Source organism: Drosophila rhopaloa, unplaced genomic scaffold (assembly GCF_018152115.1).
Source record: "Drosophila rhopaloa isolate 14029-0021.01 unplaced genomic scaffold, ASM1815211v1 contig_2, whole genome shotgun sequence".
NCBI lineage: Eukaryota > Metazoa > Arthropoda > Insecta > Diptera > Drosophilidae > Drosophila > Drosophila rhopaloa.
Window position 1 is genome coordinate 12,681,881 of NW_025335083.1, and position 26,279 is coordinate 12,708,159.

The 26,279-nt window shown below is 41.9% G+C and overlaps 8 protein-coding genes and 1 long non-coding RNA gene across 11 annotated transcripts; 5 read left to right on the plus strand and 4 right to left on the minus strand.

Moving 5' to 3' along the window:
- Positions 1-76: 76 nt before the first annotated feature.
- On the plus strand, positions 77-1,946 carry LOC108050243 (elongation factor Ts, mitochondrial). Its single transcript, XM_017131815.2, has 3 exons — positions 77-674; positions 732-980; positions 1,283-1,946. The coding sequence occupies exons 1-3, from the start codon at positions 498-500 to the stop codon at positions 1,811-1,813; spliced, it is 957 nt and encodes a 318-aa protein (XP_016987304.1). The 5' UTR covers positions 77-497; the 3' UTR covers positions 1,814-1,946.
- An 803-nt stretch (positions 1,947-2,749) lies between these two features.
- Positions 2,750-3,985, plus strand: LOC108050228. The gene is made up of 2 exons (XM_017131792.2): positions 2,750-3,150; positions 3,575-3,985. Exons 1-2 carry the CDS (start codon positions 2,772-2,774, stop codon positions 3,793-3,795), a joined length of 600 nt encoding a protein of 199 aa, XP_016987281.2. The 5' UTR covers positions 2,750-2,771; the 3' UTR covers positions 3,796-3,985.
- Positions 3,986-4,636: 651 nt separating this feature from the next.
- LOC108050235 (villin-like protein quail) lies at positions 4,637-16,377 on the plus strand. Of its 2 annotated transcripts, none has more exons than XM_017131806.2 (7): positions 4,637-5,141; positions 13,263-13,472; positions 13,531-13,733; positions 13,810-14,722; positions 14,778-15,785; positions 15,841-16,038; positions 16,101-16,377. In XM_017131806.2, exons 1-7 carry the CDS (start codon positions 5,115-5,117, stop codon positions 16,212-16,214), a joined length of 2,673 nt encoding a protein of 890 aa, XP_016987295.2. In that variant the 5' UTR covers positions 4,637-5,114; the 3' UTR covers positions 16,215-16,377. The 2 variants fall into 2 exon arrangements, with proteins under 2 accessions (XP_016987295.2, XP_016987294.2); XM_017131805.2 differs by lacking the exon at positions 4,637-5,141 and adding an exon at positions 10,153-10,634.
- Positions 16,293-16,682, minus strand: LOC108050237. The gene is made up of 2 exons (XR_001769580.2): positions 16,521-16,682; positions 16,293-16,457 (listed from the first exon to the last, which is right to left on the minus strand). It is a non-coding gene; the product is annotated as an uncharacterized LOC108050237 (long non-coding RNA).
- A 275-nt stretch (positions 16,683-16,957) lies between these two features.
- LOC108050226 lies at positions 16,958-17,468 on the minus strand. The gene is made up of 2 exons (XM_017131790.1): positions 17,319-17,468; positions 16,958-17,200 (listed from the first exon to the last, which is right to left on the minus strand). The coding sequence occupies exons 1-2, from the start codon at positions 17,377-17,379 to the stop codon at positions 17,157-17,159; spliced, it is 105 nt and encodes a 34-aa protein (XP_016987279.1). The 5' UTR covers positions 17,380-17,468; the 3' UTR covers positions 16,958-17,156.
- A 121-nt stretch (positions 17,469-17,589) lies between these two features.
- On the minus strand, positions 17,590-18,901 carry LOC108050225 (mitochondrial inner membrane protease ATP23 homolog). Its single transcript, XM_017131789.2, has 2 exons — positions 18,198-18,901; positions 17,590-17,860 (listed from the first exon to the last, which is right to left on the minus strand). The coding sequence occupies exons 1-2, from the start codon at positions 18,831-18,833 to the stop codon at positions 17,660-17,662; spliced, it is 837 nt and encodes a 278-aa protein (XP_016987278.1). The 5' UTR covers positions 18,834-18,901; the 3' UTR covers positions 17,590-17,659.
- A 259-nt stretch (positions 18,902-19,160) lies between these two features.
- LOC108050238 (glucosidase 2 subunit beta) lies at positions 19,161-22,406 on the plus strand. Its single transcript, XM_017131808.2, has 3 exons — positions 19,161-19,208; positions 19,258-20,283; positions 21,546-22,406. Exons 2-3 carry the CDS (start codon positions 19,281-19,283, stop codon positions 22,187-22,189), a joined length of 1,647 nt encoding a protein of 548 aa, XP_016987297.2. The 5' UTR covers positions 19,161-19,208; positions 19,258-19,280; the 3' UTR covers positions 22,190-22,406.
- A 422-nt stretch (positions 22,407-22,828) lies between these two features.
- Positions 22,829-23,447, minus strand: LOC108050239 (ragulator complex protein LAMTOR3 homolog). Its single transcript, XM_017131809.2, has 2 exons — positions 23,302-23,447; positions 22,829-23,242 (listed from the first exon to the last, which is right to left on the minus strand). Exons 1-2 carry the CDS (start codon positions 23,343-23,345, stop codon positions 22,912-22,914), a joined length of 375 nt encoding a protein of 124 aa, XP_016987298.1. The 5' UTR covers positions 23,346-23,447; the 3' UTR covers positions 22,829-22,911.
- Positions 23,448-23,648: 201 nt separating this feature from the next.
- Positions 23,649-26,260, plus strand: LOC108050240 (conserved oligomeric Golgi complex subunit 5). 2 transcript variants are annotated; one of them, XM_017131811.2, is made up of 4 exons: positions 23,649-23,718; positions 23,790-24,413; positions 24,468-25,538; positions 25,605-26,260. In XM_017131811.2, exons 2-4 carry the CDS (start codon positions 23,808-23,810, stop codon positions 26,181-26,183), a joined length of 2,256 nt encoding a protein of 751 aa, XP_016987300.2. In that variant the 5' UTR covers positions 23,649-23,718; positions 23,790-23,807; the 3' UTR covers positions 26,184-26,260. The 2 variants fall into 2 exon arrangements, with proteins under 2 accessions (XP_016987300.2, XP_044315624.1); XM_044459689.1 differs by having other exon boundaries at positions 23,683-24,413.
- The last annotated feature ends 19 nt before the right edge of the window (positions 26,261-26,279 follow it).

The window sequence follows — 26,279 nt, forward strand, 5'->3', positions numbered from 1 at the left end:
CCACCGAGCGACATCCGATAGGTTCGCGACTATCGATATCGGGCGAACAGCTGTTTGACACACGCGCCTGACCGGCTTTTTTGCCATCCCTAACTCGTTGAATTGTGCAACCCGGAAAATTGTCAAAATTTTCGTAGTCCCCACATAAATTACACACTACGCACACAAATCAGGCGAATTGACCGGCCGACTTACCAGTCGTTCACCTATCGAGGCAACACACACGGTTTGGATTAATTCGCGCCGCAACGCGATTAATTAAACTGACTCGATCCGAACACACGAAGGAGTTGAAAACAAATGCAAATCACACGTTCCGGTTGTTTAGAATGAATTGATTTTCGTGGCAAACACAAACTGGGGAAACACATAACGACAGGTCGGAAAAACAAACACCGTTCGGTTGCCCGTGGCAGCAGGCAAAGAGCAACAAGTCCACCCATCGCCCTTGGAAAAAACATCAGTTTAGGTTTCATTTAAAAGTCTCGGCTTCGAAAATGCTGTTCCAAAAGATATTCACCCGTGCCCTGCACTCCACGCGGCAACTTTACGCCGGTGCTGGTGGAACCGGAGGTCTGGAGAAGAGCGCACTGGCGGCACTACGGAAAAAGACCGGCTACACCTTCGCCAATTGCAAGAAAGCCCTGGAAAAGCACAACAACGACGTCGGTTTGGTGGGTATTTACTAGGGTAATACTTTATATATGCTCATATAATTCCTTACCTTAAAGGCGGAAAAGTGGCTGCATGAGCAGGCCCAGTCGCTCGGCTGGACCAAGGCCACCAAACTTGCAGATCGAGCCACTGCCCAGGGTCTAATTGGAGTCCTCATCCGCGGCAATCGCGGCGCCATGGTCGAGCTCAACTGCGAGACGGATTTCGTGGCCAGGAACGACACCTTCAAGCGATTCGTAGATCATGTTGCCTGCATGTGTCTGCACTACACGGACTTGACGGACTTCGATGGAGATCTGTGGAAGGTGAGAAGGGGTTTAACTAGGATTTAAACATTAAGTAAATTTACTTTTACATCAGGCATTTCAAGTTTTTAAACCATTTAAATTGTTCAGAATTAAATTGGATCTTAAAGGAACATGTTAAACTTAATTATTTAAACGGTTTAGAATTCTGTCTGAACCTAATTCAAAGCCAACAGAAATCAGTAGAACAAAGTTATTTGCAATTCTTTTTCGAATGTATAAAGCTTCTTCTCTGTTAATAACCAGTTTACAACCCTTTCTTAAAATTATTTCTCATATACCAAAGCAAATATTCCTTTCAGCTCGGCTTTGATGCGGACGCCCTGAAGAACCTGCGGACGGAGGAGGGCCGCACACTGGGCGACCACCTGGCCCTGCTAATCGGCGCCATTGGCGAAAATGCTTCCATCCGGCGGGCACTGTGCTTCAAGGTCAACAACGATCTGAAACTGGTTGGCTACGCCCACCCGGCACCCACCAACGTGGGCACCACCGAGGGCATTACCCAGGTGGGCAAATACGGAGCCATCGTCGCCTACCGATCGACTCACAAGCTGCTGGACTTTGAGTTCCACAAGAGCATCTGCCAGCAGATCGTGGGAATGAAGCCGGTGAAGATCGGGGAGTACGACAAGGACAAGCCGGCGGAGAACAAGGACGACGAGACGTGCCTGATCCACCAGGAGTATCTGCTGGATGCGGACAAGACGGTGGGCGAGGTTTTGCAGGAGCACAACTGCGAGGTCGTCGACTACCATCGTTTCGAGTGTGGAGAGCAGACGGAACGCAGCCTGGAGGCCATCATCCGCTCCCAGCACCAGAGCAGCAATTAACTAGCCCCTAAGCAGACTCTAGATCACTAAATTGTTATACGCACCAGCCGAAGATTGTTAACCCCCTTAATTCTGGACATAGTTCTGGTCAAAATTTGCATGTGAAACAAGTACAACAACCACAACGATCAGAGCTGCCTGTGTTATTTAAATACTCCATGAGTCATGGCAAAAGATTGGGGTGATCGCCGAGGGGAATGTGGCTGCTATTCGCTGCGTGCGCCTGCGCAGAACGGGAAGCACGCTTGAGCGGTTTCCGGCGGGGGAACGGGCAAACGGACAACGCCGGCAGAATGAACTGTTTATGAACGTGTTTTGTTCTGCAGCCGGTAATTACCCGCTCGCCATACGATAGCCCAAAAGAAAGAAAGGTTCTTGTAGGGGACAAAGGCAAAACAGGCACCAAAATACCAGGTGAATGTATTTAGTGCTTTTCTTTCTGCATTACCACCGGTTTAAAGAGTTCACCGAGCCACGTGCAGGGCGTTCAGGAAATATAAATTGGAGTAAAATAAGATTCCCTTGGTCAAGGCGTCAAATTTTCAATGTTTATACGGGAGTAATATATAAAGTATATATACATGAAATGTAATGAACATTTTAAAAAGCTTTTGCATTATAAAAAAAGATAGAATAGCACAGGTTAAAAGTAATAAAATCCTTTTAGTTAATGACTTTTTCAATATGTTATTTAATTAGATGAAAATGCTTTTTGATTAAATAAAATAAAACTGCAAAGCATTGTTTTTTTTCTGGTTTAAATGCCATTAGCCTGCCTACAACTTGTGTATTAAATACACAAAATGGGGAAGTTCTTTGCAATATTTTAAATAAATACTTTTCAACACTAAGCTATTAGAAAGCATATAGTAAAATCAAAGTAGGTCTGTCAAATCAATAGCTCAAGTGTCAAATCGTTGTAGCCATTTAATCATTTTGAGAGCTCTGATTGCTCAGCATGGACTACCTGGACATTGAATCCTTCCGTTCGAAGTACAGCGACATAACCGTGACCGCCGTGCCCACTCGCTCCGAGGAGCCCTCCGACATGGAAATGGCGGCCAAACACCAGGAGCCGCGGGTGGAGATAACCCGGGTGAACGGAGAATCTGGAAGCAGCTTCACTGCAAATCTAGCTATGATGCAGCGCAACAGGCAGCAGCAAAACGCCGCCGCCTTTGCATACGCTAGCGAATACAAGGAGGTGATGGCCAAATTGGAGTACACCAAGTACATGCAGTCACAACTCCAGCTTATGTTCTTGGCAAATGGAGGGGGCAATTTGAGTGGAGCAGGACTCGATAGCGGTCTCTATGGGATGATGCCGACTTCTATAAGTAAGAGAGTGAAAAATAAAAATATAGTTGGAATTTACATATTAGATAGTGGTCCTGAAACCTTCCTATAAATGCATAATGAGTCTGCTAACATCTTAAGTCTGGTTAATATTTGGGTTACGAATCATACTAAATGTAATAGGATTTCTATTTTCCATATATTATGAAATTTGAAAAAATTCAAATATTAAAGAAAGAGAGAAATCCGAAGTTCCGAAATTAACGATCGAATTCTCAAATTGAGGTATACTTTTGGAAAAATTGTTGCTTTTGGAAAAAAATTAGTAAACAACCTTAAATTTCTAAGTTTTTCAAAATGGGAAAATATTGAGTAAATTGTATAATTTTTTGAAAAATACTCTGTTCACAAATACATACTTTATAATACTCCTTTCAACTGGCTAACGTTTTCCACACTTTCCAGATCTCGATGACAATGCCAATATAGTGGACAAGTACGGCGATCTGCTTAATCTCTTGCCCGAGATGCGTCCCAATTTGCCGCCAACGGTGATGGGTTTGCGGGCGCCTAAGGAGCGACTTCAGCGGGACATAGCCCAAGCCAGGGTTCGCGTGAGGGAGTGCCTCCTGCTCCTAGAGAAGGATCGTTTCCAGGAGACGGAGGTCATCCCCATCAGCGAGTGACGTCACACTGGGGCAGGTTCTCCCTCTCCGTAATTTTAACGACACCTCTACGCGAATGCGACTGCCATGATAATAAAACAAAAAACGAGAACAACAAAAGCCATCGGGGAGTTCTGGGAACCCTCCGTGTTTATGGGTATGACTATGATATGATGGTGGGGCGATGGGTTTAGAATAGCCAAATACTACGACTATGGTGATGTCTGCAGCGCAGTGGCCGGCATTTTGACACTAGCGAGCAGCGGACCGAGAAACTTGTCCACCAGAAATGGGGATTGGGATTCGATGCTGTGATACTCTGTAAATAGTTAGTAGTTTGTGCAATCAGAAAATAATCTATGATATTCACTTACCATCAGTGCTCTAAGGAGCTGCGAAAATTGTTCATAAGATTTAAATATCAAATTACTAATACATAATGTCAGTTATGTATAATAAATCTGGTATGCACATACAAACTAGGAATCCTTCTAGTAAGAGGGTCAGAATAGGACCTTACAAATTTAATACAAACTTAGACTGCCCCAATGTAAATATATACATAAATTTTTACATACATACATATGTACCTGCCACAATCCGTCGGACTTTCCCCAAGCCGCATTCCCGGTTATTAGTTTTGCAATTGCAAAACTTTGTGCTTAAATTGTTAGCTTACAAACAACTTGTAATTGTTAATAATAGTTTCTGCTGTCAACTGTTCGTGTATACCCCAATATGTTGGCCATGGTCAAAGTGGAACTTGAAAGGGTCACATTCACTGACGTCGGCAGAGAAGCACACATACATACGGCGTACATAAGTATGTACAAACATATTTACGTGCGATCTCGCTTCAATTGAAGTTTTTCACGTTCAGTCGTAAGCCGACTTTTCACGGGTTAAGTTTATCGTTGAAGCGACCGATCAGCGACCGAATCGCACGCTTATATCCTTTTGTTTTACTTCCGCTTGGCGTTAATTCGGGTTAATTTGTTTTGAAAGTGCGCAAAAATAACAGTGCCAAAAAACAGCAAAACGCGTTATCACTTTTTGTCGCTCTCCTTTCTCACTAACGGTAAATAACGCGAAGGAGCACGCGAAAGAGAATTGCAAAAAAGACGGCCAAATAAAGCGAATGCCAGAAAGGTGACAGCAATAAACACAACAAATAGTCGGCTGGGTGCGAAAAGTTAATTAAATTGTTTAACTTTTGGAGTTGCAAAGCGCCGGTGCAACGACAACAATTTGCAGCTGCATGCTTTGATTTAGATTTACACACAAAGCGCACACACATAAGAAACAATTTGCATTGCAGCAGCCGCAAATTGGACCACAAAATGCCGCCGTTTAATTTCATCAAGCAGGTGAGTGCAAACAGAAGACGATTAATGTTTCTACACGTTTTATGGCGCGAAGTAATTAATTAGTGTTTATGTGGTAAGTCGATTAAGAAATCTGCGCTTCGATTGCAGATGTGCAATTATTGTAGAAATACTAATGTATGTACATACATATGAATGTACATATGTAAATAACAAGCGTTAAAAGTTTCCTAAACAACTAAATTAAGGCCCATATTTGAAACAAATTTATATGTTAATTTTGTTGTAATCATTATACTTAAAACAAAATTTTGAAATCGGTTGCAATCCTATTTTGTAATATCCTTCCTAAGGTAGATTCCTCCTGAAAAAATTATGTAAACTCTTAACTTTATAGTTTTAAAACTGACTCCTTAGATTTGTACTGTCATAATATAAATAGCATACGGAAGAACATGTTATTTAAATTAAGCTACCAATTTGTAATGTTTAAGTAATGCATATATTCGTGACTTGCAAAATGTTATATCAATACGGAAATATTATCTAATTTATCAGTGTAATGTTTTGCCCCCGACTTTTTCCCCGATAAGAAATCAATATTGTCGACCTTGCCGCAAATCAATTAATTAAAATATCGCCTATTTTCCAAGAAGAACAATGAGCTATGACAAACAAATGAATCAGAGCACTTTAAGATTGTAAAGTTTCCCGTTCCCCACAATCGAACCTAATGGGGTCTCCAATTTACCATATCTGTGGAAGACAAGCGGCAGACAAGAGACGTGTCTAATTGGCAATTTCAAAACATAACGAAACAAAACAAAGAAAATATAATACGGGAAATGGTAAGCCAATTTGAATGTATCCGAACCAAGTCTAATGAAATGCACAACGAAAATGGATTTATCCAAATCAGGCGCCCAGCTGGAGACTCCAAGAAGTGGGGATCCGAAAGAGATTTTCGTAATTAAGCGGGCTTCTGGAGATGCTTGAAGATGGCTTCCGGTGATTAAATGTTAGAAACAAGACCAAACCGATGGGTGCTGGGAGAACTACGCATAAACACGAACCCCGGGAAGGGGAGTATTAAGATAAACAAACCATAAAGGTGGGAACAATTTCAACGCAACTCTAAGTCCAGCCCAACCGCAGCTTTCTTTATGTTTTTTATGGCTTTTCCCCCACTAATTTTGTTAGATCTTGGACTTGGCCAAATGCAAATGGGTCAATGGACAGCGTTTCGAGGGTATATGATTATACCCGACTATTTTTTAAGGGCCTGCCTAATGAATTTCCAAGCCAAGTTTTTCCCAGTCGTGTGATAATTAAGACGAATGACCCCTTAGTTAGAAAGTTATTGCAGCACATCTGCGTGTAGTCCGAGTTTTTTAGAGATTATCTCAGCGCATCTGAACCCGAACCGAATCTGGTTATATTTACATTATTCAGTTTTTGGTTTTAAGTATTTAACTCTGGGTTAATTGCATGTTAAGTAACAGTTAAATAACCGTTAGGCGGTGTTTGTTTATGACTCCCAAATGCTCAGCTTCCATCGCAATTGTTGTCCAACTTTTCTCTCCCTCCGAATTCAATGAAGAAATTATTTTTAACTCTTCGTGTTAAATTCACCCACACACTTTGGCTTTGGTTTTTGCCTTTATCTTTCAGTTTTTGGCGTGGGAAGCAGACAATACCAAATTGTTATTACGAGTAGCAACAAAAAAAAAAGAGAAAAACCGCAGAAGAAACTGAAAATAACATCTGCGGTAGCAAGCTCGTGAAATGTGCAGCAAATCAATTGTACAAGCGGAAAATCCAATTCGATTTTCAATCCAATGATCGAACTCCTTTCAAAACCATTTTGATTTGTGGTCTCTGGTTTTGTTCCCGCCTATCGGAGCTAATTAACCATTTATTAAAGCTAAATCAAAAGCACTGCCAGTCAAAACACCTGTTATTGTTATTGATATTCAGCTTTTACCATTCGAGCTGCCGACGTGTTTTGGCCTTATAAAAGGCTACAAGTGAAAGAAAAGTTTAATTTTTAGATCGAAGATGAAATGATCTTCTTTTGTTAAAAGAATAAAAAATACGAGAAATTGCTCAAAATTGAATATTTTCTTTAAAAAAGCTGTCACCAAACTAATTTTCAAAATTTATTTTGCATTTCATATCAGTAAATAAAAATAGTATGACAGTTATTTAAAAACCCTAAGGATAATTTTTTTTATTTTCAATGTGATACATGATAAAAATGTATTAAAAAATCGAAACCAGAATGAAATCCAAATCCTATTTAAATTACTTTAAATAGTTTAACTATTATCTTTATAGTTTAGAATTACATCCCTTTTAAACGTTGTTTAATCATACAATGTTGGGACTTTTATTACTAAAAGTTATAACTGTTAAGTAGATATTAAACCAGTTATTTTAAAGACAAGCTCAATTTATAAAAATAATAATACTCTGTCAACTGTTACGAAAGTATTTCAAAAAAACTTGTCTCACACAGGACATTTTTCTTTATTTTTATGGATGGTAAAACTTCAATACTATAGCATTACTGCAGTAAAAATAGTATCCCACTATTGTAAATCGATCATGGCCTAAACTGCCAGAAGAGCAGCCCATTCCCATGGCAAGAAACACCATTGAGAGGAGTCAGCTGGTGGTTTGGTCTGGATCTGGATCTGGATTGGCTGGCAATTAACGTGGGCTGTTTTAAGCCCGAAGATCAAATGAAGAAGAAGCTACTGGCATTCTTTGGCCATCTTCAGTTGTGGCTAATGAAAAGGCTGGAAAAGAGCAAAGATCCATCGGCACAATCACCGCTGGAGGAAAACTGAAACAATAATAAGAAGAAAAAAAGCGTCTAAAGCGGTACATTGCGGCCCGTTTCCCGTTTGCAGTTGCGGAAAATGCCACAAGTCGATGTTGCATTGTGGGCCTTGCAATGTCTTATGTTTGCATTTCGGTTTATACCGACTTTTTACGTAAATGTCGCGTGTGGCGGCGGCGTTGGCCACAAAATGGTCTTAATGTGTTTGGCGTTTTGGCACCGCAACAAAAGGCAAACAATCAAATTGTTTGTTGGCTTCTCTGGCTTTTGGGTAAAAGGAAAAGTCAATTGCCTAGTCGTTTGTCTTGCTGCGGGTTGACGTGTGTAATTATCATAAATAGTAAATTGCATTTTTCATCATGCTAAAAGTCGCACATTTTCAGCTGGAAAATGCTTTGCATTTCGCATCTATATACATTTACAATTTACATTTTCATTTACGATTGCTTTCATTTTTGTTTTTCGCCATTTCCCCAGTTCACGCCTCAACCTCAACGGTTGATTGAACTTGTCAGAGTTTTGAGTTGCCCAGAGTTGGGGGAAAAACATGGAAACATGGAAACATGAAACATGGACAACAAAGAGAGTTGTGTTTTTTTGAAAGGCATCGCATTGTCTTGCCAAGATGCGGATACGTGGATACGCAGATACAAAGATACACCGTTCTCTGGGCCAGACCCATTAGTGTCTTTCACGCTTTGGAACACACTGGAAAACCATTTCGACTCATTACCGAGTCATACACAAAACATTTTCGACTTAATTGAGACGAACTCGGCTCTGAATTGTTGAACAAATCGCTGCCAAATTGTTCCCCGAAATAATTTGACCACTTTCCTTACTCGCTGAACCCGGGGGAGTTAGTCTTTGGCTCCGACACCGACTCCCATTCCCCAATCTCCGTTGGCTGTTAATGATTATGGCGAATGCCCGTCTGCCAGTCTTTAAGCATAAATCATAAAAGTGAAGACTCAAGCCAGTCGAGCGTGGCAGTTCGGTTGACAAAAGCTGTAGGAAACCCGAGAGATGCAAATCGATGGAGTATGCAACAGTGATACCGATGTCTTCCTCCTCTCACCGCGTTCCTCAATTTGTGCTTGATTGCCTGTGGAGAATGTCAGTGCAGTGCAGCAAAGTGTGGAGTTTGCGGGAAACGAGACATTGGCCAGACAAGAAGTGATGCAGTGGAGTCTACAGGGTAGAATAATCAATACTCTTTCTTTAATATATTAGAGCTAAGTGCTAGGTGAAGTGATTTTTAAAGGATAGGTATTACAAATTGTTTAATATTATTTATAACTTTGTTCACCCCATAAACATATTAATTCTATTTTTTATACTTTCTCAAAATTTATGCCATTCAGCCATTCTAACAACAATTTTTAATGAATATTGTTCTATTTTTGTAGTATTAAGCCTTTATTATATGTTATTAATCTACAAATGTAACGAAAAAAAGATTTTAAATAGAGTTTATTTTACGATTTCTCAAAATGTATTTCGGCTATAATTTTGTTTATAGTTCCAAATTAACTAATTATCTTAAACTATCGAAAAAACAATGTTTAAAAAAACATATAGAAACATAGTAGCTAACTTGCCATAAAATGAATAATTCGGGTTAATCAAAGCAACGATAATCAATAATTCAAAAGAAGAAGCCAATCATACAATAAAAACCAAATAAAATTATATTCGCTTATAAAACATTTTATTTTATTAGGAAACAATAAAAATTTAAAACATTTCATTGGGAACAGCCATAAATTTTAAATTGCAAATGTTTATACTGTTTCACAAAGCTAAAATAACCGAAACACAAAGCTAAATAACTTTAAGTAATTGTTTACCCGCAGAGAGCTAATGGTAGGAATTAGCAAACACGCCGTAAGAATTTGTTTAAGACCCTTTTGTCAGCACTTCCTCTTGGCCTTTTGCATAGAGTCAGGTTCCGTTGGCCTAAGACCAAGAAACCGCAACAAAGTGCGCTGCGCTTTCTGCTTTTCTCAGCCAGCCAGTTCGCTTGGAGAGGATAGAGAGGAAAACCGACATTATAACTGATAATTTTCATTCATTTCTGAGTCACAGTCGGCGCTTCCCACTCTTTTGCTCTTTTGGCTCGGAGCTCTTAGCCCGATGCCCGATGCTCGACGCTAGCCTGGCCATAAACTTGGAGCGTGGCTTTTCGAAGCGACCAGTCTGCATTTGACTTTCTGGTGGCAAAGACGCACTAGCAAAGAGTCGCGGGAAAATCTGTGGGGAAAAACTCGAGCCGCTAGAGTCGGGAAACCGAACCTAAAACCGTATCGAATCGAATCCAGCCTAGCATTTGGCTTAACTTTCAGTTTGTCTCTATTTCGGTTCAGTTTTTGGCATACACACATATCCATCCAAAATTTGCCTAATTTTAAATGATCGTTTTTTAGAGCCTGTGAAATTTTCATTGGGTCGCTTTCAATCGCTGCGTGTGTGTGAAGTGAGTGTGCGGCGACGTTCGCTTTTCAAAAGCGCTGTAAAAACTCGCAAGGATTTCACTTTAAGCCGCGCTGCCGGCTTCCACTTGGAATTGCCATCAATTTGAGAGAAACAAAACTAGTTCAAGGCAACATCACAGTATCTTTCAGATACAGATACATCCGCGGGTCTTGAGCCCCTGCAACATGGAGCTATCGCTGTCACCAAAAGAAACGGTAACTACAGGCTTTTCATTATGCATACCGCAATCTCGAATCTCTCCCATCAGCTCTCTTATATTTACTTGGATCTTGGCGCAATCTTCAGCCAGGACAAGTTAATTTAGCCAGGTTCAGCTGTTAATTACGAGCTGAAGATTATTTGTTTATCAATTACAATCAATTTGGTACCTGATTATGGTGTTTGGTTAGCTCTTGTAAAGATTTGCTGACATAGTTGTTAGTGGGCAAATTAATAAAGATTTATGCAAGGAAATTTCACAGAAGCGAGAAAAGGCGGTTATTTTCTATTATATAGTTATATGCCTCGATAGAGACATCCTTTGCATAGAAAATGGATCCTTAAATCTTCTAGGTAAAAAAACCGCAAAGACAATTGCATCTTTATGATATCTTGTTAATATGAAAATAATATTGGTCCTGATGCACTGTTATTTTCAAATAATTTTGTATTTAAACAAGAGAGAACGCTATAGTCGGGTGCCCCGACTATCAGATACCCGTTACTCAGGTAAAGGGAGTGCGAGGGAGATGGAGATAGAAACTTTGATCACGCATAACTTTTTAACGAATGGTCCGATTTGAAAAATTTCTTCTACATTTCGATAGGTATTGATAAACACAATAAAACTGCATTTTTACTTTTCCAAAATATTTAAATTTTTAAAATCGTATATAAGCGATTGTGGGCGTTAAAGGGGGCGTGGCACCATTTTGAAACAAACTTGCGCTGCGTAGGAACTTCTAAAATCTACATGCAAAATGCCAATCTTCTAGCTTTTATAGTTTCCGAGATCTCAGCGTTCATACGGACAGACAGACAGACAGACAGACAGACGGACAGACAGACGGACAGACGGACAGACGGACATGGCTAGATCGACTCGGCTAGTGATCCTGATCAAGAATATATATACTTTATAGGGTCGGAAACGCTTCCTTCTAGCTGTTACATACTTTTGCACGAATACAATATACCCTTTTACTCTACGAGTAACGGGTATAAAAAGTATTCAGGAACGATAAATGCAATATCCATTCCGTTGGAAAATAAATCGGTTAGCTTACAAAATTTCATAGCTTGATTATTTATTTTAATTAATCAAAAATTGTTTTAACTTAAAATAGATAAGAGTTTAGACTTTTGTTTTAAAGCCACACTATCCCCAAACACTTTCTTTTGCGGTATTTTTAAATTTACTTTTACTTGACTTTGCTCCCAATTTGTAGAAACGTTTAAAGCAATCGATGGCAAACAATTAAACTTTTAAGCTCCATCCATCAAGATAATAGCTTTACCCCAAAGAATGTATACATTTTCGACTACAGCTGACGATTGATTTTCGCGCCAAGCCTCACTTAAGATGAATGGGTAACTAAATTTGTTTTTGACATTCTATTTAGAACATTTGCCGATTGGCTTTCGCTTAGATTGATGACGCTAATTGGTGGCTGTGAAAGTCTCTTTGGGGCCATCAACTTTAAAAACAAAGGCTACAAAAAATTGTTATAATTTGCTATATGCGGTTGCCAGAGGAAATTTACTTGTGCTAGTTTTTCTATTTTTTTGTTACACCATTGCAAATGTAGTTTGGCTGTCAACAGCGAAGATCAATCAATCATAGTGGCAGAGAGCTGGAAAACCTGGTTAACCCAACCCCAGTTAAAGTAATCCGAGTTATTTTGCCATTTGCAGGCGACAATTAAAATGTTTTCATGTTTTGTGTGCAGCGCATTGTATGCATTGCTTATTTATGAGCAGCCCAGAAAAAGCCAGTCATTATTACTGTGATTTCCATGAAATGTCATTTTGTGGGAGTAACCAAACACTGCCAGGCGAAGCATGAACTTGTTTTTGGTCACTGAGCACGCCAGTGTAATCACAGCGTCCAAATGAAATGGCTCAGAGTCAAGACATTAATTAGCCAAAGGCAGCCTAATGACCCCAAACCGTTATCCAAGATCGAGATGAATATGCATATACAAGTGTATACATATACAGATGCACCCAATGGTTGGCAACCACTTTCCACCTTGCTGCGTTCCATAAATAAATAAAAACTTAATGTTCGACAGCCGGCAGCCAACAAAAACTGGCTGCACCACCGATGTGGTTAGATGTGGTTCACGCCCGCCTCTGTTCACTTTTAGTTTTCACTATCACTTGCCTCCAATCAAATGCAGAGCACTTCTCCAGACGGGTTTCGGGTTTTCATTTTTCATTAGTTTTTAAATGCAGTTTTTCTTATTTTTGTGTTTATCCTTGGTTATTGAAAACTGTCCCATGTCAGCAACAATTGGCGATCGTTTGAAAGGTGTTTAATGTTGTGGTAAATGCTGGTCATACAGACTGCCAGTGGCACTGTCGGACTCTCAGTAAAATGGGAGCGTAGAATGGTAATTGTAGATGAAATTTCATTTAATAAAACCTGATTTATTCGAGTTACGCTACGTGCTTACAACTTGAACTTATAAATCTTTGACTAAGAAAGAGGAGGAGCAATCGAGAAATAGAGTGTGGTTGTTTTCCTTTGATCCAACACCATGAATATGATCCCATAAAAATTATGATCTACCTTAATTGAATTATTATTCATAATCATAATAATTTGCAAATAATTTCAGGAGGTCCGTCCCAACACCATTCCAGACCTCAAAGTAGACGCGACCTTTCGCAAGGTGGCAAAAAATGCGATAACCTTTGCCCTTTGGAAAATAGACGAAGATCGCCTGGAGGCAGTCACACGATCGCAGTATGGTACCTTCTATGATAACTGCGCCTACATTATCTACGCAGCCAGTTTGCCGGGTCATTATGCCAACCACGAGACCATCGTATGTAACTTAATCAACTTGTACAGGCTGGTTTCTAATGAGAATTCCATACTTAAAGACACGCGAACAGAAGCCTAATGTGGTGTTGGAGCGATATATCCACTACTGGTTGGGCAAGAATGTGAGCGAACAGAACCGCTCCAATGTGGTGCACAAAATCCAGGAGCTGGACTCGTATCTGGGAAATGTGGCTTCCATTTATCGTGAGACTCAGAACCTGGAGAGTGCAAGGTTTCTTTCTTACTTCAAGAAGGGTTACGAGTGAGTTTAATTTATTATTAATTTGTGATGTTTCAATTGTTGCATTTATATCAATAATAATGTTTATTAATTACAGTGTTCGGTCAGGAGCCTTGTTAAGCGCCCCTAAAAGGCCTCGCCTCTTTCAACTGCACGCCCGCAAATGGCTACGATCCATAGAGTTGGCTACCATTGATTGGTCTCACTTTAACTCGGATTACATAATGGTCCTGCAAACGGAAACCCTGATCTTTGTGTGGATTGGTCGCTCCAGTTCGGGAATCGAACGACGAAGCGCCCTGGCTTGGGTTCAAAAGCATTGGAGTGGATCCCCCATCACCATAGTAGATGATGGCTACGAGCAGGCCATGTCCCAGGAAAATAAAGAGCTGTGGAACTCCCAGCTTCCGCTCAAGAAACGAATGGTCTGCCAGGCCAGTCAATCGGTCAGCGAATACGCCGACTACAACGGCAATAAATTCCGGATCTACAAGTGCAATCAGCGGGGAAGATTGCATCTGGATCAATTGGATGTGGGCATGCCAGCTAAAGATGATCTAAACGATGCCCATGGAGTCTATCTACTGGATAATTACGGCCAAAGCATTTGGTTGTGGGTTGGGGCTCAAGCGCCTCAAGCAGATGCCCTTTCTGCCATGGGAAATGGACGGGCGTTTGTCAAAAAGAAGAAGTATCCGGATAACACCCTGGTGGTGCGTGTGTTGGAGGGTCACGAACCGGTGGAGTTTAAGCGGCTCTTCGCCAACTGGTTGCATGTTTGGCAAGAGAACACTAGAGGTCATAAGCCAGTCTCCACAAAGTTTGGCAAGCTGGATGCCCATTCTCTGTGCGAGCGCCCCAAAATGGCTGCGGACACACAGCTAGTGGACGATGGCAGGGGTGAAAGGATAGTGTACCGCATCTTGGGGGATCAGGTGCAAGAACTACCCATCTGCAAGACGGTGGTCTTCACTACCAATGCCAGCTATGTAGTGAAGTACAGTGTGCAGGTAAGGATGAACAAATCTAATAGTATTATCATAAAACTAATCCTATTTCCTTTAGTGCGCCACTGTCGTTCCCGCGGACCTAGCATCGGTCGGCATTGAAACGATCATCTACCAGTGGAACGGTTCGGAGGCCTCTGCGGAATCAATTTCCCGTGCGGACAAGTTCGCCAAAGCCAGTTTTGATGGTCTCAAGGAGCCAGGAATGTTTGTACAGCTTTATGAGTTCGATGAGCCGCCACACTTCCTTCAAATCTTCGAGGGAAAGTTGATCATTATGCGGGGTCAGCGCTGCGAAATGCTCCACAACGGGAGCGCCAATGGAGGTAACGTCTTGTTGGATACATTTCTGCTGAAGGTCTACGGAGATGCCAGTTACAACGCGAAAGCTGTGGAGGAGACACCACTTTCGTCGATTAGCTCTAAAGATTGCTATGTGATCAAGACGAGTCACGTTTGGGTGTGGTGTGGACAAAGTAGCACGGGAGACGCCCGCGAGATGGCGAAATCTGTGGGAGCACTTCTGGGAGAGAACTCTCTTGTCCTTGAAGGCAAAGAAAGCAAGGAGTTCTGGCAATCGGTGGCGATGTATTTCAACCAAACTCTGGTGATCAACGGCAATGGGAACTCCTGTTCCAGCAGCACTAGCAGCAGCAGTGGTGCTGGGAGCATGTGCAACGGCAGCTTCAATGGTGGTAACATATCACCCACCCTCAGCAACAATTGTTATCTGAACACCAGTGTTCCGAGTAAGCCGAGACCCCCGGTTCAACTTTTTATGGTCTGGTGGCAACAGAGCACGCTAAGATATGAGGAGATTCTCGGCTTCGATCAGCAGGATCTCAGTTCGGATTGCACCTATATTCTAGACACTGGTACCCTCACCTACGTCTGGCTGGGATCGCAGGCCTTGAACCAGGAGCGCTACACGGCAATCGCCCAAAGTTATGTCCAGAATGCTCCATTTGGACGCAGATCAGCTACAGCATTGGCCGTCGTTAGGCAGTTTCAGGAGCCGAATGTCTTTAAGGGTTTCTTCGAGTCCTGGCAAAACGATTACGGCAAGGTATTTCCTTTTTTTATTAAGCTAAATTTCAAAATAATAATTAATATACTTTCAGAACTTTCTGTCCTACGAGGTTATGCGCAAGGATCTGGGAAATGCCGTGCCCAGCACCTGCAGCCTCGCAAATAATGGGTCACCTTTGCTCCTGAATAATAGACAGAAAGGCTTTGATGGCCACAAGAAGTATCCACTGACAGTTCTCATCCAGGAGATGGACATGCTGCCACCAGAAATTAATCCCCTGAAGAGAGAGGTTAGTTCTAGCCAATTTGAGTAGTTTCTGTATAGGTTTTCTAACTCTTTTACTATATACAGGTTCATCTTACCCACGATGATTTTGTCTCTGTTTTTAAGATGTCTTTTTACGAATTTGACGAGCTGCCCAAATGGAAGAAAATGGAGTTGAAGAAACAGTTTAAACTGTTTTAAGCTTCGCAACTTGTTGAAATGCGTCTAGCGAGTGCGCACTGTATATAATCCTCACATTTAATGAATACTATGAAGATATAGTAGCTGTTAAAGCAGTTTATGTTAAATAAACACACTCTACGTAGATGAAATAAAGCGAAAACATGGAACTTTTACAAAATAACATTGGTAAAAAATAATATTTGTTTAGGCATCAGGTAGTTTCCACCTCCTCAGAGTCTGGTTCATCGCCACTGCCAGAACCTGTGCAACAAAGAAATAATCAATTATCCACAGAAATTTATATTTAGAGATTGAAAAACTCACTGGGAAACAAGAGCCCGAAAATGAACTCGACAATTCCACCGAGTAGATCCCAAAACATTTTGATCCGCTGTGGTTAACGTTTTGTAACTAAATACAATGGCAATACTGTTCGGGAGCATTTTTGACCCAGACCCCTTTAATGAGCCATGACAAAAACGCACGACCAATTCGGGCTTAATTCAAACCAAAAAAGATTGCATGATTTGGGTCAAAATACACAAATATAATATGCCTATTGAAAAGCTTTTAAAGGTAAATGTTCATATCAAATTTATTTGCTTTGTTACATCATGATCAGCGGATTATTTCAATTTTAGTTGTCGTAGTAATCACCAAAGTATTCCTCATCAGCTTTACAAACAAGAAATAATATGATTACAGGCCTTTTTGGATATATTGTGAAAAAAATATATTACTTATGTCGGAAAAGAAGAGGTCGTTGAGAAAACCCAAAAATATTTCCGGCAGTTCACAACAGTCCATATTGTTGATTTTAACTTAGGTTCTTTAACAAATGTTGTTGTATTTATACCATTTGTTTTGGTGGTTAATAATAGTATTAAATATTCTGCTGTATTTAATAACATGAATTAAGTTTATAATTCATTATCATTTAGACACCATGATAAATGATTTCTAAGTGCTCGAAGAGTCATAATCATCATCAGAAGAGCTGTCAGCTGAAAAAAAATTAGTTTCTAAATTATATTCCATTTGTTTTATTAAAATTCACTAAAAGAATATTTTTTGGCTTATATTACTTATCCAGTTCCACCTCTCCTATATCCTCCAACTTACTGCCGAACAGCATGTCTCCAATGATTTCAAAAATCATTCCAATTATTTCACAATCCTCCATGGCCTTAGGTACTTCTGCTTTTCAAACTTGTACTAACCACAGCAGTTCTAAGCGTTGGTTTTATATACAATTTTGGGTTAGTTGTAGTTGTATAACCAAATTTATCTTTTGAACTTGGTACATTTTCATGGTTAATCGTAAATAATTTAATTAATAACCAACCATTTGGCTTTTAATATAAATTTGTCTGGCAGCGTGACATTTAAAAAGTCCAGAACTTAAAACATAGTTTTATTTGGCCTTTGTGTACTTAAAAACAAAATCAATCATATATAACAATTTAATATACATCATAGCCGTACATAGGCCCCTCCATATAGGCCTTCTGCTGGTCCGTGGAATTGCGTCGGATTCTCCTGCCAATGGGCTCCAGATCGGCATAGCATTTAGGGAACACTCTCTCCACTGCAGCAATGGCATCTGTTTTGGTTATATTTCGCACAGCCAGCACTGAGGCCAGCGCTTTGGATTTGACACAGTTCTGAAAAAGGATTTTAAAAGAAGATTTAGTTTCTGGAATTCTGAATTTCTTAACATATGCAATTTTAGGAAGGAACGGAGGAGTAAAATGACCAAAAACTATTTGTAATATAGTTTCTAATTTACATACAATGGGTTTATGTTAAACCATTTATGTAGGTATGTAAATTTATATCATCAAAATATGAAAAATGTTTATAATTTCTTAAGCTCCATAAAATTATTTAGTTGTTTTTAATACAATGATTTTTTTGGACTTTTGTTTTAAATATAAAAACTTAATAAAATTTTCTAAGGAAAAAGTTCCAAGACTAATACATAATATACACATCACCCACCTGATGCGCTTCTTTGACATTAAAAGGCGAGGCATCCCCCTGGAACATGGCGCTTAAAAAGGAGCAATGAGCCAAGTTCGCCGCCCTGATTTCCGTGCAGGCCAGGTGGTCCACGTTCCGGAAGTCCATGTCGTTGTTGCAGTAGTCGAACATGTGAATCATCTCGTGGGTAAGGACGCCATGGACCATGCTCTTATTTTTGGCCATATTCTGGCACACCACGATCTGGTTGAGCTTGGGATCGTAGCCACCGGTGACCGTGGGATCGCACACCTCGCAGGAGATGTGCCGGCGCAGATCGATGGGACACCCGGAGCTCTTCAGGGCCCCCATCATCAGTTTCACAAGCGGACCGTTCTTGACACACCAATAGACATTCTCTTCGCACTTGTAACGATCGAGGTTCTCCTGGCCCTCCAATCCGAACAAGACCCGCGTCCATTTGGGCTTGAAGGCTTCGCCCCTCCTCTCAGGATACAGGTCATAACCCCAGTCCTTTTGTTTTTCGGGGGTTTCCTGACTTGCAGACGTTTTATCAGGCTGTGGACTTGGTTTTTCCTGCGCTGTGTCAGTGGTGGCTTCTATTTCGACGGGAGTAGCTGCCTCCTTGGCCCACACTTTAGTCAGAAATTCCATAGTTTTAAGGGTTTTTTAGCTCCAACTTGGTTAAATAACAAACCTGCAGCTGATTGGTTAGCGTTGCCACCCCGCTGAATAACCAGTGGTGTTGCAAGGTAAATTTGGGGGATAATATCATTTTATTTTTTATTTAAATGATCAGAACACTTAATAAATTTTATGGACTTAAAGTAAAATGTACTAAGAGTTAATAATTAACAATTTGTACTTTCCCATGCGCACAATAATCCCAAAATACAATTTCACATATCAGTCCCCTTCGCACCTCCAACACAAGCCACTGGTTGTTGTTATCGATAGCTGTCTTCACTGCCCTCGCTAGTGCTACACCGGCATTTACAGTAAAAAAAACCATACCATAGCAAATTCCACGTAAGATTTACAGCACAGAGTGACCAATTGAAATTAGCAGATTATTTAGGTGTAGCAATAATCACGTCCAAAATGCAAGGCTTGGGAGTCAGCCAAATGGGTCTAATACCCGTCGTGGTGGCTCTAGCGATCTTGAATGCAGGTTCGGCCAGCGAAGTTCCACGTCCACTGGGAGTCTCACTGGCCAAAGCTTCACTGTACCAACCGCAGGCCGGCGACCAGAGTTGGACCTGTCTGGATGGCAGCCGGAGCATACCCTTCGCCCAGGTCAACGACGACTACTGTGATTGTGCGGACGGCAGCGATGAGCCGGGTACCGCCGCCTGTCCACAGGGACAGTTCCATTGCCTCAACAAGGGCCACCAGCCGGTGGATATACCCAGTTCGCGGGTCCAGGACGGGATCTGTGACTGTTGCGACGGCAGCGACGAGTCACAGGTGGTCGGCTGCCCCAACACCTGCCTGGAACTCGGTGCGGCGGCTGCTGTTCAAAGACGAAACGAGGCAGAGCTCCACAAACGAGGAGCCGAAAAGCGCCTGGAGATGATCACCCGCGGCAAGCAGATGAAGGCGGAACGCGAGGCTCGCCGCCTCGAGCTGGACCAGCGGCACAAGGAACAGGTGGTTCTGCGCACCGAAAAGGAGCAGCTCAAGCAAAACGCCGAGGCTCTGGAAAAGGAGGCCATTGACATCTTCAAGGCGGAGCAGCGCGAAGTGGACGCGGAGACCGCTCAGGCGGAGCAGGAGCCCCAGCAGATGCGTCAGGAGGCCTCCCTGAGCTTCATGCGCTACGACACCAACAAGGATGGCTTCGTCGAGGTAACAGAACTGATGGTGGACATGAATCTGGACAGGGATCGTAACGGTGTGGTCACCATCGATGAAGCCAAATTCTTCCTGGACGAGCGCGAACGCTTAGATCTGGATGCGTTCGTCACACTCGCCTGGCCAAGGATTAAGCCTTTGGCAATGCTGGCCGAGGGACTGTTCCAGCCCCCGCAGCCGGAGGAAGTTGTAAAGCAGGAAGAGGTCACCACCGAAGGTATCGAGCCCACACCGCCAAAGCCAAGCGAAGGTAAAGAAGACTTACTTAATTTCGAGTCATTCAAAGTTTGTAGTTTAACGTTGATCAATTTTTTGACCCATTTTCATGTTAGTTATTTCCACGTTTCCGATGACTTATAATGAGGTGACCCCCCATTGGACTTCCAGAGTCCATAACTTTACGAAATTTAATCCGATTTCAAAGTGACATACCTCTAAAGACTTGTGGCTTCATTCTCTAAAAATCTGCATTCACAATTTTCATTTTAACGTTGATCAATTTTTTGACCCATTTTCATGTTAGCTATTTCCAAGTTTCCGATGACTTGTAATGAGGACTTCCAGAGTCCAAAACTTTAACAAATTTAATCCGATTTCAAAGTGACATACCTCTAAGGACTTGTTGACTCATTCTCTAAAAATCTGCATTCAAAATTTTCATTTTAACGTTGATCAACTTTTTGACCCATTTTCATGTTAGTTATTTCCAAGTTTCCGATGACTTGTAATGAGGTGTCCCCCATTGGACTTCCAGAGTCCATAACTTTAACAAATTTAATCCGATTTCAAAGTGACATACCTCTAAAGACTTGTGGCTTCGTTATCTAAAAATCTGCATTCAAAATTTTCATATTAACGTTGATCAACTTTTTGACCCATTTTCATGTTAGTTATTTCCACGTTTCCGATGACTTGTAATGAGGTGACAGCCAATTGGACTTCCAGAGTCCAAAACTTTAACAAATTTAATCCGATTTCAAAGTGACATACCTCTAAGGACTTGTTGCTTCATTCTCTAAAAATCTGCATTCAAAATTTTCATTTTAACGTTGATCAACTTTTTGACCCAGTGTTATGTTTCCAAGTTTCCGATGACTTGTAATGGGGTGACCCCCAATTGGACTTCCAGAGTCCATAACTTTACCAAATTTAATCAGATTTTAAAGTGACATACCTCTAAAGAGTTGTGGCTTCATTCTCTAATTTTAACGTTGATAAACTTTTTGACCCATTTTTATGTTAGTTATTTCCAAGTTTTCGATGACTTATACATAAGTAAGAAATAATTGTAACAATTTTAACAAATATTTGTTAATTATTAGTAACAAATAATAGTATTTTAATTCTACATTCTAAATTTGTTTATAGTTTAAAAGTAAATTATACCAAAACTCTAAGCCTACCTTAAGTCGCAGTTAGGAAATTTAATTTCTTGAGTTCCGCACACAATTTTTTTTTGCAACTTTCATATTATGTGTCTAGCTAAGACCTCATACATTTTTACTCTTCCAGAACAAGCTGATCTGGCTGGCGAAGAAGAGATTGAAGCCGACGAAGAGGGCGAGGAGGATCAGTACGAAGATGAAGAACCCGATGTGGGCGTGGGCGAGGCCTCTCCTGACGTGGAGGAAGTGACACCGCCAAACTACGATCCGGAGACGGCACGCTTAATTCAGCAGGCCAACGAGGCGCGAAACGCTCTGGAGGAAGTCGAACGCAGCCTGCGCGAGATCGAGCAGGAGGTTAAAGAGATTGACGAGCAGAACAGCAAGGGTTACGGCCTCACCGAGGAGTGGGCGGTGCACGATGGCCAGTGCTACAACTTCGAGGATCGGGAGTATGTCTATACCCTCTGCCCCTTCGATCGGGCTTCTCAGAAGTCAAGGAGTGGGGGACCCGAAACCACGCTGGGTCGCTGGGATAAATGGATCGGCGAGCCCAAGAAGTATTCGCAGCAAAAGTACACCAATGGAGCCGCCTGCTGGAATGGTCCGAATCGTTCGGCCATCATCAACATCAGTTGTGCTTTAGAACCCAAGATCACTGCCGTCAGCGAGCCCAATCGCTGTGAATATTACTTTGAATTCGAGACTCCTGCCGCCTGCGACAGCGAAGCTTTCCAGGCGGAGGCGGAAAACCTGCACGACGAACTTTGAAAAGATCAGCAATCAAGGATAGGTGTGTGCCTGGCATACGAAGATTAGAGATTTGGGGATTGTATTTTAGTTTTAAAGAAGAATATTAATTTTGTCGAGATCATTCCCAAGCTGTTGCAGGAAAATCATCAAGAATTGTAGCAAATTAAATCAGTGTATGCATTTAAGCAAAAAGTACATCAAGTTTCATTTTGAATAAAGTGTAACTAAATAGTAATTTGTAATTGAAAATTATTTGGAGTAGTGCAGAGACAGGTGTTTTTGGGATGTATTTTAGTAAATAATCATATTTTTGTTGAAGTCATTCCCTTGCTAAATCAAATAATATCAATGAACGAGCTGGAGCGCTCGTTCTGTAAACATACTTAATAGTTTTGTAATAATTGAGCACAAATAATAATAATTTTGAAATTGTAGTGAATCAGAGAATATAAAAACAAAAACACCCATAATTGTATCTACATAAAGCAAGTTAATTGAAAATGTGAATTAAAAGCTTAACATACAAACTTTAATTCTGAATAAAGTGTCAACCAATTTCGTAATTTAATAATTATTTTTGGAGTAATTAAAAAGAAGATTCTGGGAACATTTTTAAATCAATTAAAGGGTGATAGATCATTTTATAACCAAATTAACTTCCTAGATGACTCATTACATTTTTAATAGGTATAAACAGTTATAATTTTTTTAAAATATGCATATTACAGTGTAGATTAATTCTATGCCTCGGTGACAGCGAGCTTTATGTCCTCCAAATAGCCATCCACCTGATGCTCTAGGGCGAGAATGTGTCCGGTGTTGCAATTCTCCGCGCCAACAAAGGTCAGGATAAGCGGAAGCTTGTTCATCTGCACCACCTGGTAGTTGGAGTACATCGAGATGATCGTCTTGTTCCTACCCAATCCCAGTTTGCTAGCCTGATCACAGGCGGTGGTGAATGTGGGGATGAACGAGGGCATCAGGGCGAAGTCCACGTTCTTCTCCTGGCTGACCCGCAGGAGGGGCACTCCGTCGCGATCCGTAATCTGAATCACGTACAGGCCGCTGACCCTTAAAAGGAAAAATACGCAAGTTTACAAAAGGAAAACTCCTTTTAAGGGGATATTTACTTTTGCAGCAGGCCATCTAAATACTTCTTGATGTCGTCCGACATGTAGAATGTTTTGGAAATGTGAAAGCGGAAAACTTAGAACAATAAAAATAAGTTTTTTCTCCGCATCCAATTATTTACACAAAACAAACTGGCAACAGCTGACTCAAATTATCGATAAGTGAACTTAACAAGGGCGTAGTTTGGGGGCTAGAATTAAATTTTATTATGACAGTCTTATCCAATTATTTTGAGCATTTTCCTTCAAAGCTAAGTAAAGGCTTAAATATTTGTAGATTAAGACAACTGGTCGCCCATTTTGCAAAGACGATAACAATACAAAACAAACAACAAAATCCCCTTTAATACCATTTTTCCACGCCCTTGCAAAGTTATCGATTAGAGCTCGCTTTTGGTTGCGTGGAAATTAGATTTTGTTAGTATTAAAATTACTTGAATTATTAGAAATAACTTATAAATCAAATTATTTAATTGGTATTGCAAAAGAACCAACCTTTCTCGAGCATGGTCACTGGTGATCCGGGCGCGACGAAGCCCCCAAAGGCGGCGGCTTCAGATGATGACGACTACACAGCTTCCATGACGCACTTAACCATTGGACAACAGATCCAAGAGCTGTCCAAGCAGCTGCAGAACACGAAGGAGGAGCTGTACCAGCAGGTGCGGGACAAACATGGAGCACTTCTGCAGCAGGCCACCCACGCGGGACGCTTCGATGCGGCTCTAAACACGCTGGCGGAGGATGTGCAGCGGGTCAGGGAGACGGGACACCGGCTGAAGAACCAGGTGGACACGCAGTACCAGCAGGTGGAGAACCAAACCCAGGTGCTCGGTCGTCTGCACGATGTCAGTCACCTCCTCCGCTCGGCTGGAACCCTTCTGACTCTCACGGCCAAGCTGAAGGGAACCAAGGATGTCCTACGCCAGGCGGAGCTGCACTTTGAGCTGGGCCAACTCATCGAGGACAAGGAGCTTAAGGACATCGAGTTCATACAGCAGGAGCGGGCTTACGTGATCAGTTCGGGTCAGAAGATAAGAAACCTCACGCAGATGCAGTTGGTAACGGGCCTCCAGGAGCGAAATCAAAATCAAGTCGTTAATGCTTTAAAGGTGGGTTCAGAGGGAATATTAAACGCTTATACTATTTAATTACCAAACCCTCAGATCTTTATAAACTTCAATACGCTGGAAAAATCCCTGGAAAATCTGCTGGCCACCTTTATCGCTGATATGGAGCAATCCCTCAAGGAGTGCTTTGCCGGGAATGACATCTCAGTGCTCAATAAATCGCCCACGCACAATGTTAGCAAACCAGCTCCCTCGAGGGGACCAGGGAAAACGCCCCAGTTGACAACCACCCAGAACTTCCGGGCCAAGTTCTGGAAATCCCTTCATTGGCTGCTCTATGACGAACTCTTTGAGACCTGCACGCAGATTAAGCTGCTTAAAACGTCTCTGGAACAGATTAACCAGTTTGGCTACACTTCAGAGGCCTCGGATCAGTGCATTCCACAGCGGTTTTGGCAGAAAGTGCAACAGCTCCTGCGAAAATCCTTTGATGAATGCCCCCAGCATGTAACGCAGACCCTCCAAGAAGGGCTCTCCAAGCTCCTGACCTCCGCTCGCGGATTTGAGCAGCGCCTGAATGGAGAATTCCAGTTCGATAACGAGCTCTTTGCTCCTCTGGAAGTGGGATACGTAAGCAAATGTGCTGCCAACTTTAAGGCCTGTCTGGCTGGAGTAGATTTACCTGGCAACGAAACCGTGGACAATTTCATACGGGTGGCTTCCACCGAACTGAGTGCCGCTTTGATCGATTCCCGTCTCACGAACTCCATTGCTAATGTTTTCGTAGCTTGCGGCAAGGAGTTGTGTACCAAATTAGAGGCTCAAATTAAACTGGGAGCTGATTCCAAGCAGGTCGTGGATCTGCCCAACCTGCAGCAGCAGCAAAACACACAGTTGGCGAATGTTTTGTACCACTACAAGGATTCAGTGCGTCGCATGCTGAGCGATCTTCAAGTGCAGTTTGAGAAGACCCCGGGAACAGCTAGGGAGAGCATATCCCGCTCCCTGGAGCAGGCTGACCTGCTGATCGGCACCATTTTGCAGCAGATAATGGAGTCCATTATTACGACCATTAGTATCATCATATTGAGTATGCACAGGGAACCGGGTTTGAACACGGAGAGGCTTTCGACCACGGGTCCATCGATGTACATGAAGGAACTGCAGGTGGGTGGAATTTGAAGACTTCAGTAATAGTCAATTCTATGAATAGCCCTTTTTTAAATGCCCCAGGAGTTTGTCAACCGTTCCTGGTCGCATCACATCGCCCTGTTCGATGACAAACAGATGACAACAAAGTGTGGCCACGAGCTAGCCAAGCGCTGTATCGAGCTCTTTCTGCACAATGTGTGCATTCTGCGTCCTTTAAGTGTGGCGGGAAGGCAGCGTTTGAAGCAGGACTGCCAGCACATGGAGCAAGCTTTGAAACCCCTTTGCCCTAATCTCGCCGAGCTTGGAAAGCCCTCGCGTCTGCTACGAGCTATGTCCCTGCTGATCGTCCAAACAGCCCAGGAACTGGTGAAACAGACGATCGGGGAAGACTCCCTGGTGCCCAGCTATATAGTGTTGCTGTTGCTCTTCGGACACGCTGGAGCGGATCTGCAGTCGCCGCATACCACGGCCAACTGGTCCAATGAGCGTCTGATCGAGTGGCTGGATGGACATACGGCGGAGCGAGAGAAGCTGGAGCTAATCTCGGGGGCATTGCAGCGGTATCGCGATAATGCTAGGCGCAAAAATATTCAGCAATACGACGAAGTTTACCCCATGATGGTCGAGTATTTTGAACAGGCCTTGAAGGCAATTCCATAAATAACAAATGTAATCTATACAACTAGAACTATTAAAAAATTCGATCTTATTTATAAATAAATCAAACCGATTAAGTATATTGGTTATTATTTTAAA